This window comes from Pristiophorus japonicus, chromosome 18 (genome assembly GCF_044704955.1).
Source record: "Pristiophorus japonicus isolate sPriJap1 chromosome 18, sPriJap1.hap1, whole genome shotgun sequence".
Taxonomy (NCBI): domain Eukaryota; kingdom Metazoa; phylum Chordata; class Chondrichthyes; family Pristiophoridae; genus Pristiophorus; species Pristiophorus japonicus.
The window spans coordinates 13512542-13530766 of NC_091994.1; the positions used below are offsets into that span (position 1 = coordinate 13512542).

Sequence of the window (18225 nt, forward strand, 5' to 3'; positions counted from 1 at the left end):
AATGCTCCACGCCATCTTGAACCCGGCACCGAATGTCCTGGTGGGGTGCTGGAAGCTGCCCACCCGCCCGGAAGTGCTTACCGCTGTCATTGCCGGCCTCCGGTGTGGCAGAAGACCGAAAATCCAGCCCATAGGGTCTTGTCACTTCCTCAGGGTATCCCGAAGGACTTCACAACCAATTAATTACTTTAGACAAAGTCACTGTTATTGCGGCAAATGTGATAGCCAGTTGGTGCACAGTGTGGCCCCATAAACACCAAATGAGATGAATGACCACTTACTGAGTTTTTGGTGGTGATCTTGGTTAAAAGAGCAAGTTGGCCAAGGTATCGAACACCCTTCAAGTGGTGCCATGCGATCTCTTGCGTCCGTCCACCTGAGCAGGTAGCTGGGTCTCTGTCTTGATTTAATGTCTTCAACCAAAAGATGGCATTTCCTCAGTATTATGCAGGTGTTGGCCTGGATGATGGACTTGAGTCAGTAGCGTTCATTTGTGATATAAACCTTTAACGGGAAATCCATGAATGTGTTGGTATCCAAAAGGGAAAAGAAGGTGGCCCCTTTTGTCAGCATTAATTTGCAATATATGCAGTAATAGATACCTGGCTGAGAAAATGGTTTATATAGAGGGTACGTGACGAGGAACAGTGGAATGCCCAGTTTGTATATACATGGTGGCGCACTGACTGAACCATTCTATGTTTTTATGAAATTTATTATCATAAACCACTTTGCAGACAACAGCCACCAGATGGCATTAGTAGACTATAAATTACTTTTTACTGCCTTTTAAAATTGTAGTTCAGTGTCCAATTTCCTTATGGTGTAGAAAAGCTTCAGAAGTCTGCTGATGAATGGAAAATAGCCTGTTAGGCTGAGACTCGATTGTTTCTGTTCCATATAATGTCTTTGCCTAGTGTGTGTGTGTGTGTGTGTGTGTGTGTGTGTGTGTGTGTGTGTGTGTGTATATATGTATAACCAATAAGGAGGACCCGATTACTCGTACTGGAAAAGTCTAATTTAAAAAAAAAAAATAGTAGTATTCGGGTACAAAAGTAGGACTCGCATGCTACTCCGTGTAGTTCGCTAACTCTTTAAATTTTTATTTTTGATTTGCTGCCTACATTTCTAGCTCTGATGTTTTTTGTAGCTCTAATGGGATTTATTTTTGCCAGTGGAATAGTGTAATGAGGCAGCTGAGACCTGTAATGGTTTGGTAGCTGCTATTTGAGATTCTGTTCAACCAATAAATATTGACTCGCTTGAAGCATACACAGTTGGATGGCATTTCTGTTCCAAATTATCAATGGGGGGGGGGGGAGAGAGGAGCTTCTGTTACAACTCGTGCATAATTCAGATTGCATCTGGTTTGACTACAGAGTGCCATTTTAAAATATCTAAGCCGAAAAATGACTTGGTGATATTAGCAACTGAATACCCAAGTTTACCTGACATTCCTAGGAGACTATTTTAAGAGATGTTAACAAGTTCCAATTTATTTTAAATAGGTTAACTTCTCTGCTAAAATAGTGGGCTAAGGAATGTGATATGAACATTTTTCTGCTATTGTTCGTAGTAACTTCTAGGTTCTACGGTTGAGGTTGATAATTCATATTCGCATGTATTCATCTCTGAGCATCTGTGATTGTTCAGTAAACTGTCCTATTGTCTTTAACAGACATGGAACGCGGTGTGCAGGAGAAGTGGCTGCTGTCGCCAATAACCTCTGTGGAGTTGGTGTAGCATACAATGCCAAAATTGGTGGTAAAGTATCACCTATATATTTTTACAGCTAGCTTAAGGATGGAATATTAAAATCTCCTGTGGTGCAAGGCACACTTATCAACTTTTGAACCAATGTGTGTTTGGATGTTGAGTAAAGGCAAGAATTGCATCTGAAAATGAAAAATAGCTAAACTAGTTGGTTTTAAAAAAAAAATTGTTTAATTTTATATTCTTGGAAGTACTGTAAAATTTGATGTATAAGTTAGAACTCTGCTTTATGCCCTCCTGTAAAAGTGCAACTTGTATAGCGCATGGCAAAGGAATTTTATGAAAATGACCGCTGTAACATAGACAATGTTTCTTTGCAATCTTCCCCTCCTTCCCCTCTCTCTCTCTCTCTCTCTCTCTCTCTTTCTCTTTCTTTCTCTCTTCACACCCCCCCGCCCCCCCCCCCTCCCCAGCTGAAGGATCGGAAAGCCTGCTGCTTTTCCTCCCCAGTTATGTTGAATTCTTCGTTGTAAGGTAAAGATGCTGCATGAGTCAATGGGGCATGAAAGGAATATATTTGCTGTATGTTGCTAGGTAATCCATACACTTTAGTTTGCAGACCTGCAAAATTACATGCAGTGTTGAGTTGTAGATATAAAATGGGTAGTTTGCTGCATTCTAATGAGGAAAGACTTGCAAAAGATGTAGCTATGGTGCAGTAAATAAAATTTATAGACCTTTTACGCTCAGAATTTACTGAAATTTCTTTGTCTCATTGACTATGAAACGTGCTGTTGATTATGCTACAGTCTGGTTCTTTCCTTACAGCTATCCAATCCCTAGAGAGGATGTACCATTCTTGTGTATTTTTCTTGACTAGATATGCCTTGGAGGTATAGATTTAGTCTCACTCTTGCAATCCTAATGCAAGGACAAACACGGGTGATGGCTCAAAGGTGATTGAGTTTAACACCCTACTTCCACCACTGCCTGTTCTTTGCAAATACACTTGCCTTGTTCTCCACATTAATCTAATCTGGTGCTTTGCTTTCTCCATGTTCAGGTTATCCCATCCATCTTTGCTTGGTGTCTGGTACGTACCTGATATCCACTTTGACACTTGGATGGATCTACTTGTTACTGTCATCGATGAATAATTTAATAGCTTTAGCCACAGTGTTGGTTTCATGGCTGGTGATTTTAGAATTATGCCATTTTATGATTACAGTACCCACATCCTTTCTACACTACTATGGTGTTGATTTCCCCCTCCCATTTGTAAAATGTATTTGACTTTTTCTGCTTGCAGGAGTAAGAATGCTTGATGGAGAGATCACTGATGTAGTGGAAGCTCGCTCTCTCAGCCTCAACCCTCAGCACATCCACATCTATAGTGCGAGCTGGGGCCCAGAGGACAATGGGCAGACTGTGGAAGGACCAGCAATGTTAGCAACTCAGGCATTTCTCAGGGGTATTACAAATGTAAGATCATTAAAATAATTGATTTGAGTAACTTTATTTTGTAACACAAGTGTTAGGTCATCGAACGTGGAATTGTGTATGCATGCAATACAATCCATGCTTTAAACTAAAAACAATGCAAATAATTATTGATAAATAACATGTTCTGGTATTACAACAGCTTTGTTGCATGAAAATATTCCTCAGCCCTTAAAACTAACAATCTGAACTGTCTCCTAATCTTAAATGGAGCTATCGACAATATATTGGTGTTTTTCTGTAATCCCTTGTTTTAGTGATTTTAGAATTGCTAGTTGGAGGTAGCCTGGTAGCACATTTTGTGCAGAATATCTCATGATATGAATGGGGAGTTCTGTCTGTTACCTACATCTTTGGAAAATAAATTCCACTCTTATTTATTCATGCCACTGAATGAATTAGAACTTTTTACACACTGGCTGCCTCTAGCCAATAGTTCAGCATAAGATACAAGAACAGGATAGGACTGCCACATAAAGAAGCAGGAGTAGGCCGTACAGCCCATTAAGTCTGCTCCGCCATTCAATAAGATCATGGCTGAACTTCTAAATCAACCCTATCTCCATATCCCTTGATTCCCTTAGTGCACAAAAATCTATCGATCTCAGTCTTGAGGCCAACTCCTTATCCTGAGACTGTGCCCCTAGTTCTAGACCCTGCAGCAAGGGGAAAAGGCCTCTCTCTATCTCCCCTGTCAAGCCCTCTTAGAATTTTATGTTTAACCTGTCTATCTTTGTATCTGGATCTGAGCATTTGGCAGAATGTCTTGCTAGTTCAAAGTCCTGTTAATACTACAGAGCAATTCTGTGTTATGGATGGTGGGAAGGGAAAAAATTAGATTCAGAAACCAGTTTCAAAACTGCATTGTAATTGTGCCTTGTGAAGAAGGGGCTTTGAACAATCTCATGCTATCTTGCTCATTAGAATTGTCACAGTGCTATATGTAGTATCTTTTATATAATAGCCCTAAAACTGCTTCAAAATCAATAATCTGCACTGAATAAGGTATTAATTTTAGCCTTAGCTAAAATATTTGAGTCTCCCACAATTGTATTGAATGAACAAATGAACTGATCAGCTTGTGACTTGTTCTTACTTATTCATTCTTAGGGTCGAGGTGGTCTTGGTTCCATCTTTGTCTGGGCATCTGGTAATGGCGGTTTCCAGTATGATAACTGTAACTGCGATGGTTATACCAACAGTATCTACACACTATCAGTGGGCAGCACAACTCAACTGGGGAATGTACCTTGGTACAGCGAGGCCTGCTCTTCAACACTAACCACCACTTACAGCAGTGGGACCAGAACAGAAAAACAGATCGTAAGAAAGCTTTTCTGTTTGCGCAAAGACCAAATCATTAGCCCCGATTATTTGTTTTGGGGGGGGAGGTGGATAATGCAGAGATCCTGCCAAATTTGACGACCTCCATTTGAATATTTTTTCTCTTTCCAGAAAAGCAGGCAGCCAGCCAGATTGAAAGGCTAGCTGACTGTTGGGAGGGAGGGAGGGGGCAGGTGGGGGCGAGGGTGATCGTGGGTCAGGGGGTTGAAGACATTGTGGGTCAGACAGGAGATCGCAGGGGGGTAGTGGTTGAAGACATTGTGGGTTGTGGAGGTTGAGGTGATTACTCACAAGGCTAATTGGGGGCGAGGAGGGAAGTAGGTTAGATTGGGGAGCCAGAGGATAGGCACTCTTGTTCCTCCAAAAGCAGTTTTGGAAAGGCACTTATCTGTTGGATCTGGCCTTTCTCGCTTCCCTTCAACTGACAGGCTTCCTGAGTCCGGCCTGCAACAGTTCAATCTAGATGGCAGCTAAAATTTCAGGCCCACAGCCTCATTAACATATTTAAATAACTGAGCCGCCTCTCGATCAGGTTAGTCGTCCACCTCCGTTAAAACCAAAATGGGCGTGTTAAAGGCGGGTTGGGGTCTGGTTTCAAAGCTTTAAATTTTAACCCTCACCCTCGATTCCCCTCCCGTCCGTTATGAGGATTAACATTACCTCCATTATGGTTGGCCTTTGGCCATAGTGATTTGTGAAGTGTGATTTTTTTTTTTTCCTCCATGGCTTTACATCTGATTGTGTAGGCAGAAATTTGTGTCACGATGTATTGTCCTTGGTCCAAAGTTGGGATGCTTTGAATTAATGGAAAACTGTTCCACATACTGCAGTATGAAGTGCAGAGCTGAATGTGTCCTTCCATGCATGCACATGTTAATTGTTGTAAAGGATGACTCCTGTCCAGTTTTCATTCCCCCTTTATTGATGACCCTGAGATGGAAAAACCCATCTTCTGGATATAGATAAATTAGAGGTGGAATATAAGATTCTACAGATTAAGTCGAAAGTGCTTCAAGTCTTAGTATTTCCCAAAGGAGGCATCTCTAAAAATGATAGTAGGATTTATAATCACATGTCTGACTGTTCAAATGTGTAGTCTTAATTTGGTTAAGGCAGAAATGGGCTGTCTGTATAAACTGCAAGAGGACTTTTGAAAAGGTCAACTTCATGTCTTGGGAAATATTGGTTAATTCACTATCTAATCTTTTCTCTTTTCCCCCCCCCCCCCCCCCCCCTCCACTCCTCCAGGTAACGACAGACCTTCGTTTACGATGTACAGAGAAGCACACAGGAACATCAGCATCTGCACCACTTGCTGCAGGGATCATAGCTCTTGCTCTGGAGGCAAAGTAATTTTTCTTTTTTACTGATTTGATTTAGTGATTTTGAAATTTGTAGCAAAAACCACATCATTTAAAGACATCAGTCTTACAGTAGCTCCTGATTTCCAGATACATGTGGGAAATTGGTCCAGTTAATTTTAGATGGTTTTAGAATTCTATTCATTCCATATGTGAGTATCTCTGGCAGCCAACTGGTTTAGCTATTCATCACTAGCACTGGCTGGACTACATCAAGCAGAATGGAGCTTCACTCTAGTGCCAAAACAATCCCACTACTCCCAGGATCACCCTGGAGAGCAAAGATAACCCATGGCTTCTTTTCTTTATCAACTGTCTCTTTTTATAACTCCTCCTTCTCCTCCCTCTCCAATGAGGTGCAAGAAACTCATGTACTTCTAAGACAATCTGTTCTGCTTCTGCTGTGCCCCCACTCCCTGTCAACTCTATCCCTGATCCTGTATCCTTCTCATCGTTTTCTAGTTTCTTCCCTCATGCCCTCTACGAGCTCATCTTGTCCACCTCCTCCTGCTTTCTTGATCCCACTACACTGCTGACTACCTGACTTCCCTTTCTGGCCTCCACACTTGGTGAAATTGTAAATAGTTCCTTTTCCTCTGATCCTTTTTCCTCAAAATTCCCCCTTTTTAAAAAAAAAAACAACCTCGATCCTGCTTCATTGGTGGTGGGGCATTAGTTTACAATCTCCCTTTCCCCTCACCTTTTGAATGTGTTGTTGCTTCCAAAATCTGGGTGCATGTTACAATCTTTCCTATCCAGTTTCCATCCCTATTGCAGCACTGTAATGTCCCTAATCCAGGCTACAAACTCTAACTGTGACGGTGATGTATTTCCCCTCATTAACTACTATGCAGCTTTTGACACACCACGTTTGGTACACCATCCTCCTCCAACACCTCTCTGCAGTCCAGTTCGGTGGGATTGCCCTTGTCCACCCTTGCATATAACAATCATAGCCATAGTTTTCCCTGCCAGGACTTCCCTTCCTGCCCCTGGACCATTACCACTGGAATCCTCTTCAGATGATGCAGTCAGTTTACACATGTACGCTGATGACACCCAGCTCTACCCCTCTCAACCTTTCCACTGCCACTGTGTTGTCAAAACTGCTAGCCTGATGTCTCGTTTTAGACAAACCGCGGTGTCCTCCAGTTAAACATTGTGAAGACTTGAAACCATTGTCTTCGGCCCATGCCACAAACTCCATAATTTACCCGATTCCTTCCCATTCCCGGTCACTGTCTCTGATTGAACCAGATTGCTCAACCCCAAGCTAAGCTTCCAACAAATCTCTTCTACATTATAAAGACAGCCTAGACCTTGACCTCTAACATCCTCTGCCATCTGTTGAAACCCTCATCCAAGTTTTTGTCACCTTCAGACTTGACTATTCCAATGCTTTCCTAGCTGGCCTCGCATCCTCCACACTGACTTCAGCTCATATAGAACTCTCGCCTATATCCCATCCTGTACCAGCTCCTATTCACCTACCACTCCTGGCCTTGCTGACCACATTAGCTCCCAGTCCTCTAATGTCTTCAACTTAACATTCTTATTATTGTGCTTAAATCCCTTAATAGCCTCCCCCTCGTTATCTGTAACCACCTCTGGTGCTGCAACCCTCCCAGAACTCTGGCCCCTTTTGCACCCTCTCTCTTTTTTCCAGCTAGCCCCCCCCCCCCCCATATACTCCTCAGCCGCTTGACCTCCCTCTCCTCCTTTTAAACTCCTCCTTTTTAATTTCTTTGATCTCTTTTTTTAAGTTATCTTAATATCGCCTTTGGCATTCATTGTTGTCTGCTTATGCCTCTGAAGTGCCTGGGACATATTTCTATGTTAAATGCAAGTTGTTAAAATGTTTCAATATTTTACTTTGCAAAAAAACAATGCCCAATATATGATTTGTGTTTGTAGTCCTACACTGACCTGGCGTGATATGCAGCATCTTGTAGTGAGAGCATCTAAACCCTTGCTTTTGGAAGCAGAAGACTGGTCCAAAAATGGAGTGGGTCGCAAAGGTAAGGAAGCGGCATGTATCCTTACTAAACTGGCAATGTCTTGGAAAAGTCATCCTCTTGCCAAATAATGGCTTTCAAAAATGCTTTTTATTTTAATACCAGATACATTTTAAAACATTGTGGGAATTATTTTGGTGAAGGGGTGAAAACATGGCTGAAATGAGTGCTGTGCTAATAAGACATACCTGTTTGAAAGTCTATTGCACTCATTTGGTCCTAATTGCTGATTACCATAATTTGAACTTGCCTGGAGGTGCTAAACCAGACATTTGCAGGTTTAGCACTCAAGTACTGATTAGAAACCATTTTCGTGGAGCAGTATATGTGGACTCCTCGCACCCACTTCCACTGAAGGTGTGGAATAGTCTAGCCGGCACACAGCGGCGTGTTGCAAGATGGCTCCGGGACCAAGGGATGGGGTGCGCAAGTTCTCGGGCACAGCACTGGAGCTCCTGGTGGAGGAGGGATGTCCTGTACCTGCAGGAGGGGGAAGGATGCCCTCCTGTCCCTATCCTGCAGCGGCTGGGGCTGCTATGCCTGGCCTCGTCCTCCTCCCATTCCTCGTCCAGACCAAGGGCAACCCTTAGCAAGATGCTGATGACCAAAGCACTCCCTTTCTCTTGGTGACTCCTATAAGCTAAAGTAGTACAGCACTTAATTTTTTTAGCTGAAGACCGCAGAGAATTTCCAGACTAAATGTTGCTAGAGTGTTAGTGAAGTCGATAAAGTGTCCCAGAAAGTCTTCCGATGTGTTTATGGTGCTCTTCTCCACTCCAGCAGCAAGTCAGCATGAAATGGTGAGTAGCGCTTGAAATCCACATCCAACGCCATGTTTACTCCGAACAGCTAGTCACTGCTAGGAGACGGCATTGGGACAAGTGCTAGCCACCAAAGTGGCGTCTGGCCTCTAATGACACTAGCAGACATTTTAAGTGGCAATCGGCCACTTAATGAGCATTGGGTGGTAGTTTCTAACACACCTTTACCAAGATGGCGTCTTGCCCTAAATATGGGTTCAACCAGTGTTTCAGCTAAGACCCCAGCTTGGCAGTCTCTGAGGTTCTTTAGTGCCTAAACACGCTGCTTGAAATTGTCCCCTGTATGTAGTGTTAAGATTTAATTTAAGGAAAAGCATTTTATTTAGATCTCCAAGTTAAAGCAATGCCATAAAGCTCCTCCTCCTTTTTTGTATTTCTTTGGCTGTTTATGATTGAAAAGCAGTATCCATCAGAATACCAGATGTTTGTGCAGAAACTCCTGAGATTAGTGGCCTTCCTTCAAGAAAGGGTCCACAATTTTATTTTGGATTGACTCAAGTTTGAAATCCTGGCTGCATCAAGTTTCATTGTTGGGGTCACCATGCTATACCATGGATGTGACAAATTAAAAAGCCATCAAAGCACATAATGAAAATGATCCCTTTTTAATCGACAACCCCATCACCTTGCCAGTCACATGGTGCCGTGCCTGTGGCCACGTCAGCTTTAGAATGAAGCCTTGTACAGTGTTCCGACATGAACCCATTTGAGCTGAGTGCCCAAGGTCAGATCTTGAATCTGGATAAAAAGCGAGTCTCTGAGAACCTGAGATTGACCAGTGAAGGACCCACGCAGTATTTCAAAATAATACAAAGATTAAATTTGACTTCGTTTTAGATGATCTAAAATGATAGCGACAGATGCTTTTCCTAGAGTTATGGCCCTAGATTTGCCTTTCATTATGACACAGGAAGCATGGTCTATTGAAAAATATTACTCTAATGTATCTCTCAAATTATTACAAGCTATTATGTAAAGTATGTTATCAGTTTTTATCTGGCTGGATGTGATTAGTTTTTACACTGATAATCACATTAGAACCACCTCAAATCACACCCTGAAGAAATAATGCCTGATAATCTGAATTGTGGTTTAATTATTTTCAGTGAGCCACCATTATGGGTATGGACTACTAGATGCTGGACTTCTGGTGGATTTAGCAACAAAATGGTTGACGGTGCATCCACAGAGGGAATGCTCCATAGAGATTATTAAATCCCCACAGTAAGCATGTTAATGCAGATTGGAATTGTTGTTGTATAGTGTATACAATTACAGATGGCTCTGAATGTCTTAAGGCTTTACTTTACTTATTAGTGATCCTTTTCCTGCCCAGCAACTTGCTAAATAACATTAATGAAGGTCAAAATGGTACATAACTGCAATTGTTACTTAGTAGTATGCTTGCTAAGCATGCATTAAAGAAAACCCATACAATAGAACATCCTATGCTGTACATTGAATATATAAACAAGGAAACGGGCCATTTGGCCCACCCTGTCCATTTATGCTCTACTTAAGCCTCCTGCCATTCTTCCTCATTCCTCATCTAACTCCATCAGCATAACCCTCTATTCCCTTCTCCCTGGTATGCTTATCTAGCTTCCCCTTAAATGCATCGATACTATTTGCTTCAACCACTCCCTGTAGTAGCGATTTCCACATTCCGGCTGTATTCTTGCTTCAACAGTGTTTGAACGGAATAGACCGCCCAGCATCATACTTTTGTGCAACAAAAGAATTGCATTTTTATTTTAACATTCTCACCACTCTCTGGGTAATTGTAGGTCACTAACTCCTGTTATGCACCATGGGATAATTTCTCTGATATTTGTAAAGTTAGAACTGGACATTTTCAATGTGGTGGTCTCTCAAATGCAATGACCCAGAAGTCTAAATTCAATATTGGTAATATAAGATTGGGTATCTAACAGCCAAACTCAATAGGCACCCAAGCTTGGTAAAGGTATATAAGCAAGGTTTGAAGGAATTCTTTAAATAAAGGAAAATAACTTGCATTTATGTAGCACGTTAGTCTTTTGAAACATTTCAAGTATTTCACACAATGAATGACTTTTGGACGGCAGTGAATATTATGTCGTTACGCAACAATCATTGGATGAATGATCAGTTAATCTGCTTCATGGAAAAAGGTTGAAGATTGTGTATATTATATGAAAAGGTAGGTGGCTGGGAGTGTGTTTAAAGCTGTAACACAGTCTCGGAGGTTTTGATCGATTAAACCTGTGACTAAATGCAAGAGATTGAATTGTATGTAACGTGCTGGAAAAATATCTTTGCCATGTCCTTTTTATAATATGTGCTATATTATGGATCTTCTGGAGCAATGGAAGCTACATTCTCACAAAATGAGTAACCTTTAACAGAAGAAACTAATTTAAATAGCAAAGTAGAATGTGTGAATAACCAGTGATTTGGGTAGAGTGTGGTACAGTGCTGCAGTACCATCTGGTTGACCTTAAACTGCTATAGTACCTTTCTCTTAATAGTATTGCAGCCTTGTAGCACTCTCACTGACCTTTACTTATTGCTATATGTAGCACATTCTCAGTCATCTGTTATTTTATATAATGTATACACAACTCAATTACAAATCTTACTGCTGTCTGTCTGAAACATGAAATAACCCACACCGAGTGCAGCATTCTGGAGTAGCTTTAAACTAGCTTCTAGCAGTGCCCATAGATTCAGTAGAATCACTCTTTCCGTGACACTGAATTTCGAAAAATTATGATTTTTTTTTTTTACCACAAGTTTGAAAATAAAGATCATAATAGTAACACACAACTGCAGTATAGTGTTCCTAAACAGGATTAGTTTGTTTAAAAGGGTTACCAAGCAGCTGGGCGCTCTGGTCATATTTGTTTGTCATAGTTGCTCTGATCCTTTACTCCACCAATGTATTTTTTTTTCCTTTTGTGGAAAAGCAAAACTGTTTTGTATATTTTATAATTTGTGTATCTCAAAGCCAACTGAGCTTGGGAGTTTCTCCAACAGGCCATTAAGCCAAATGTACTCCTGATCCAATTGTACATTTTCAATATATCTTTATTGATTTTCAGCAATAGCAAGATTCTCGCTATCTGAAGTTATTTTCTTCCCACATCATCCACGAAGAGGGTGGGTAGTGGGAATTTGCCAAGCCTCAGTCAGAAATTGGTAGCTGAAGTAGCCAAGAGTGACTCGGTGTCTAGTTTCTTGTGGAGATCAGTTTGTGTTTGTCTCTCTCTGCCCATCTCTCTCTGCCTTCTACCATCTCGCTTTGCCTTCTACCTTCTACCATCTCTATACCATCTCTCTCTCTATCTCTCTCTCTTACATGTGTGTGTGCCTATGTTCGGCCATCTTTTTGGTGGACCATGCTATTGCTCCAATGTACTCTCCCACTTCTCATTATTGTTAACTATTTCAGTCACCAGTAATGAATGTTATCTCTGATGTGCCATTATATTCTCAATGCAGTGTAACAAAATGAGCAAAATGTATGTAATCCTTTTAAATTAATAAAGAAACATTTATTAGAACATACTGCGCTTAAAAATTCCACTTGTTCTTTCAGAGTTATTTCTGAAAAGCTTGTTATCAAGAAATATATCAACGCATGTTCTGGAACTAAAAATTACATCCGGTCTCTTGAGCATGTGGAAGTTAGAGTGTCACTGAGCTACACTCGAAGAGGTGATCTGAGGATTTCTCTTAGTAGCCCTAGTGGGACATGTTCCAAGTTGGTTGATGTAAGGTATGAAAATCTCTTTGGTTGTTTGTTGGACTATAGCTAAAGGAGGAGAAATAGTGACTTGCAAGTAGCCTCTAGTCATGCGAAACCCACTGGTGAACTGACTCTTGCTGGTTAACTTTGGAGCTTTCGTGGAAATGTCCCCTTTTTGAACCCATTATACAACACAAAATGTACTTCTGTATTGTATCTGTGACAGGACTTGTACGAACAAGCTTAGAGGGTTTTATGTTTGGGATTGAGGCAGTGCAGATTCAAAGCACGAGTGAAAGTGCATTCAAAATTACAGAGCATCTATTTGGAGCTGAATGTCCGAGTTGAGTTGGGAACAAAACTTTAAAGCCTTGTTGCATCACGGATTCAATAATAGAGGGGATTCTTTCTGACATGTCCATTAATGTGCTTGGCTCCGAAGTTTAAACACTGGATTCAACACCGGAACAATGAAGGAGAGTAGTGAATGTACAAGATATTTGCCTAAAATATTTTTAAATATTATGCAGCACTTGACCAATAGTGCAAGTAGAATATCTTGCCATTAGTGATTTCTAAGCATTCTTTTTGTATAATGTGTTAGTCCTTGCAGAACATGCAAGACGTGTGTGCTTCACATTTCCCAACTAGTGAGAAATTCTGCTTGTACTGCATCTATAATCCAGGGAGTATGCTTTGTTCTTTAAAAATTGGAATTTAATAGTAATGAGGTCATAACCTCAATTTGGTTTTCCCTAGTGCCATTGCTGCTAATGGTGATGCCACAATATTACTTGCCAGGGTGAGCTTTTTGTCATTCAGTTTTGGCGAGATTGGCAAAGTGCTATTTTAAATCGAGGGCTATCCCATGCTTATTAAATAAATGTTTAATGAAATTCATAGCTGTAGGGAGTGGGAGCCAAAGTGTGCTATCCTTTCATGACTCAAACTTTTAAAAGATGTCAATTCTTTTACTATCTTGATTTTGAACAACATTACCAGCTGAGTTTGTAGAGGGCAATTAAATCTATAAAGACTTTCCTGGTAGCACTTGATGTGCTGCAAATAAACTATTCCCACCCTTTTTTTGTTGGAATCCTAAAACCAAAGAGTGCCATTGAAGTGATGAATGAATAGATTTTATTTTCGTGCAGCACCAATTCCATATTCTGAATTGTACATATCATGCTGTTAACACATTTATAACCATTACACCAATTGCAAAACTCTTGTCTGGTTTTAATACAGTAACCAGTGGAACACTCTTCCTAACTGGAAAGGCACTTAGAAATAAGTGCTTTTTGTTCTAGACATAATTTGCATTTCCAGTAACTTATGTTATAAAGCTGAAAAAATAGTTTGAGGAATAATTTATAAGAGAAAATAAATCCATTTTTATCCTCCATCTATGTAACCTGTGATTCATGCAGTCCTTATCCTGTATCTGTTCAAAGTGAATAGGTTTAATCTGATTTGAAATGATTTCCGAGTTATTTGTCAGATGTGAGGTTTTAATTTGTGGAAATAGTTTACCCAGGCTAACGTGAACGCCAGCTGTCTTTGTTTTATGTTCCTTTTTTTTTAAGACCGTATGACACATCACCCCATGGATATGGAGACTGGACCTTCATGACCACACACTGCTGGGATGAAGACCCTAAAGGAGTTTGGATTCTTGAGATTGAGAATAAAGGAAGCTCCAGAAACACTGGTATGTTTTTAAAACAAGAGTGCTACAATTTGTTTTAGTGCCTCAAACCGTTCCTTTCTTGTACATTGCAAAGTAGCTGGAAGTGTGTGTTTTGTTCTGTTTACTGACTTTCATTCTTCGCTGTGAATTCCCGCCAGTCACGTGTTTGAAACCCTGGGGTAAAGAGGGGAACCCAATTCCGTAAGCTTGGAAAACCTACATTTTCAAAACTGAAATACAGAACTTCCATTTATATAGCATTTTTCATGTTCTTGTGATATATCAGTGATTTGAAGTGTAGTCACTTTTGTTTGTAGGTAAAAGTGCACTGCCAGGTCCCACACTCAGCAATGAGAGAAATGACCAAGTAATCTTTGCTTTTGGTGGTGTTGGTTGAGGGATAAATGTTAGTCATATCCAGTAGGCTCCTCAACTCGTTGGAGAAATACCACCAACGATGTCTCCAAGATCCTGCAAATCCCCTGGGAGGATAGATGCACCAACGTCCCCAGCATCGAAGCATTGACCACACTCGACCAGCTTCGTTGTGCGGGCCACATTGTCCGCATGCCCGACACGAGACTCCCAAAGCAAGCGCTCTACTTGGAACTCCTACATGGCAGAGGAAACTTTACAAGAACACCCTCAAAGCCTCGATGATAAAGTCAACATCCCCACCAACATTTGGGAGTCCCTGGCCAAAGAGCATCCGGTAGGATGCTGAGCACCTCGAGTCTCGTCGCCGAGAGCATGCAGAAAACAAGCGCAGGCAGCAGAAGGAGTGTGCGACAAACGAGACTCCCCACCCACCCTTTCCTTCAACCACTGTCTGCCCCACCTGTGACCGAGACTGTAATTCCTGTATTGGACTGTACAGTCACCTGAGAACTCAGAGTGGAAGCAAGTCTTCCTCGATTTTCGAGGGACTGCCTATGGGATGAGAAATGTTAGCCAGAACACCAACTGTTTTTTTTCAAGCAGTACCGTAGGACCTTTTTATGTTCACGAACAGGCAATTGGGACCTCCATTTAATGTTTCATCTGAAAAACAGTGGAGTACCTCCCTCAGTACTGTACCCAAATGTCAGCCTAGATTTATGTGCTCAAGTCCTGGAGTGGGACTTGAAGCTGCAACTTTCTGACTTGGAGGTGAGAGTGCTACTGAGTCAGGCTGACACTTGAAATGACTAGGAACAGGATTTTCTTTATTTTTGTGTTTCTGGTCCTTTTTTTTTAATCTGCTGACCTTTTCTAAATTATATATTGCTGTTTCTTTAATATACTCCTGTGGGAGGTGATGAGGAGAGATGACCTTTTTTTTTTTGTTGAAAAAGTAATGGTCTTTCAATTGTGTGATTCCAGTGAGGTGATCAGAGTTCTTTCCTGTTGTTAAATCCCTGGAGGTTCTTCTGAAACAAAATACTATATTTTGAAGAATGTAAATTGTCTCGTGACTTATTGGCACAGTAAATATAAATGTGTTTTTAAAATCGATAGTTCATAAGGTATCTGGAAAGGGGAAGGTGTCCATGTTACTTGAAATCACCGCTAATAGAATTTATTTTTATCATTATTGTGTATGGCAAAAGTGACTGAATTCTAGATCTACATGCATAATTGGTTATTAAAATGCATATGGTGGTTGTGACAATACCTGTCCATAAGTGTCAGCTGTGGCTCAGGTGGGTAGTGCACTTGTCTCCTGAGTCAGCAGGTTATAGGTTCGGGTCCCACTCCAGGAACTTGAGTGCATAAATCTAGGCTGACACACCAATGCAGTGCTGAGGGAGTGCTGCACTGTCGGGAGGTGCCATCTTTCAGATGAGACATTAAACTGAGGCCCTGTCTGCTTTCTCGGGTAGATGTAAAAGATCCCATGGCACTATTTTGAACAAGAGCAGGGGTGTTAACCCTGGTATCCTGGCCAATATTTATCCCTCAATCAACACCACAAAAACACATTATCTGGTCATTATCTGCGTTTCCCACATTACAACAGTGACTACACTCCAAAAGTACTTTATTGACTGCAAAGTGCTTTGAGACATCTGGTGGTTATGAAAGGCCCTATATAAATGCAAGTCTTTATCATTTTAGAACTATGATTATTACTATTGGGATTTCCAAGATGGCAGACAAAACCACCTTCAATATAGCCTTTGTATTTTTAGTAGCCCAGATTACAATAATTGCAATGCATTGTTTTCAGTGTGTTCCAACCTAAAATGCATGAATGGATATTTTAAATTCTAAAAAGGTTCTATACTGCTAGCCTCAACTGCAGAGAAACCTCATCAGATGACTTGCAATCCATCTTCTGCAGGGGTTCTGTCCCATTTTAAGGTTCACTTGTATGGTACTGATGAAAACATGATGGCACGACACATAAAGGATGCAGTGATAAGTGACTGTAGGAAATGGAATGAAGATGGACTCTGTGAAGGTAGGTAAAATATATTTTTTTCAAAATTTACCTTGTAATACTCCATGCATTACAACAGTTGATATTCAATCCACCACAAATTATTGTACAGTTACCTTTTTATTTTTGTCACTTAGTACAAAACACATTCTGGGTGCTCCTCTCCCAGGTAGTGTTGTACAGGTGGTTCATTGCTAGGACCATTTTTAATGCATGTAAACTAACACTTGTCCAGGAATGCTTTCCAAGAGTGTGTTTAGAGAAAGCCAATGGGTTTGTTGTGTATCCTTGTGTATTCAAATTTGTACTTCATAAGTAATAGTATTTCAGAAAGCACATTGAGCAGTTCAGTCAATGAGCTTTTATGGGTAAATCCATGTTACCTGAGCCCTCGTAATTAGTTTAGGATGGTTTTGGTTGTCTTGGATTCGTGGGCCTGGAGCTGACCATTCCTTCTGGTCTATAAATTGAAATGATAAAGTTTATTTGATAAATACAAGGTGTTGTGTTCTTGGGTTTTACCCCTAGATACTTTTCTTTGGTTCATTTGTGCCCTTACCTACCCAATATCTAGATTAATGCACCAAGACCCAGGGTCAAATCAAGAACCCTTGTTAACTGGCATACATGATGTTCATGACTTCAGAAGCAGAAGAATAATACTAATTTGGCTCATAAACCAATAGACCAATTTATTGAATATTAAACTGCAAACTTTATATTTACATAATTTTACTATTCCTAAGGTCAAACAATAAAGATGTTTCCCGTCTGCTAAACCTCAACATAAAATTGATTCTTGAAACACCGGTCACTAGTCCAACCAAATGCTACCATGGAGCACTCTGGTAGCTTCAGACTGACTAAGAACTGTACAGATAGCCAAATAAAAAGCCTGCAACCTGTAGCTACTGATTCAAGTCTGTCAAAGGGTACACAAAGCATCCTGGCCCTGTCCCCCTCTCAAAACTGACTCTAGTCTGACACAGATGTAGCTATGAATCAAACCCATTACTTGTAAAAGATCCCCAGAATGTCAATCGCATTGAATTGAATAAAATGGTTTAACCCTGTTCAATTTTTAAAATGTTGTTGAATGATCTGATGAGATGGGCTTCCATCCAATGATGGAGCAAGCAATCTATACCCATCCAGGCTTTGTCCTGAGGTGTACACATCAGCTAGATGTATGTTTTCTGCAGCTTGTAAAACCAGCCAACAATGCTTGACTGAGTGTGTACTGTGACCAGTAAGAAAGAATCTAATAAATTATCAATCACAGATAAAAATGATTTTCTGTCTTACAAAGTAATGCTTACCTTTGTACGTACTCAGTCTTGTGTTTGTACAGTGGGGACATGGACATCTTTTCACCAGAGTGAAAATATGACCCACTGTGATCACTACATGGGTTTTCAAAACGGGCACAAAGGTTTTTTAAATTTTTTTTTCTAGATAGAAAAATAGTTAGAAGAATTCCTCCTTTTCATTGCACTTCTGAAACAACTCTGGCCACTTATGAGTTAATAATCATCGCACTTGGCAAAGGATGAGAGGTGATAAATATTTTAACTGCAGAAAACCATATCGACAAATAATTAGTTGGGTTTTTGCCTTTCTCCAACTTCC

At 40.6% G+C, this 18225-nt stretch overlaps 1 protein-coding gene across 3 annotated transcripts in view; it reads left to right on the forward strand.

Annotated features, from left to right (window-relative positions):
* Positions 1 to 18225, forward strand: part of LOC139228559 (proprotein convertase subtilisin/kexin type 4-like) — a 38636-nt gene that overhangs the window by 15224 nt on the left and 5187 nt on the right. For all 3 annotated transcript variants that reach the window (XM_070859672.1, XM_070859674.1, XM_070859675.1), the window contains 9 exons: positions 1679 to 1764; positions 3023 to 3195; positions 4324 to 4536; positions 5806 to 5906; positions 7833 to 7936; positions 9861 to 9978; positions 12335 to 12514; positions 14071 to 14195; positions 16498 to 16617. In XM_070859672.1, coding sequence (XP_070715773.1) covers positions 1679 to 1764; positions 3023 to 3195; positions 4324 to 4536; positions 5806 to 5906; positions 7833 to 7936; positions 9861 to 9978; positions 12335 to 12514; positions 14071 to 14195; positions 16498 to 16617 — 1220 coding nt within the window. The remainder of the gene's footprint in view (positions 1 to 1678; positions 1765 to 3022; positions 3196 to 4323; positions 4537 to 5805; positions 5907 to 7832; positions 7937 to 9860; positions 9979 to 12334; positions 12515 to 14070; positions 14196 to 16497; positions 16618 to 18225) is intronic.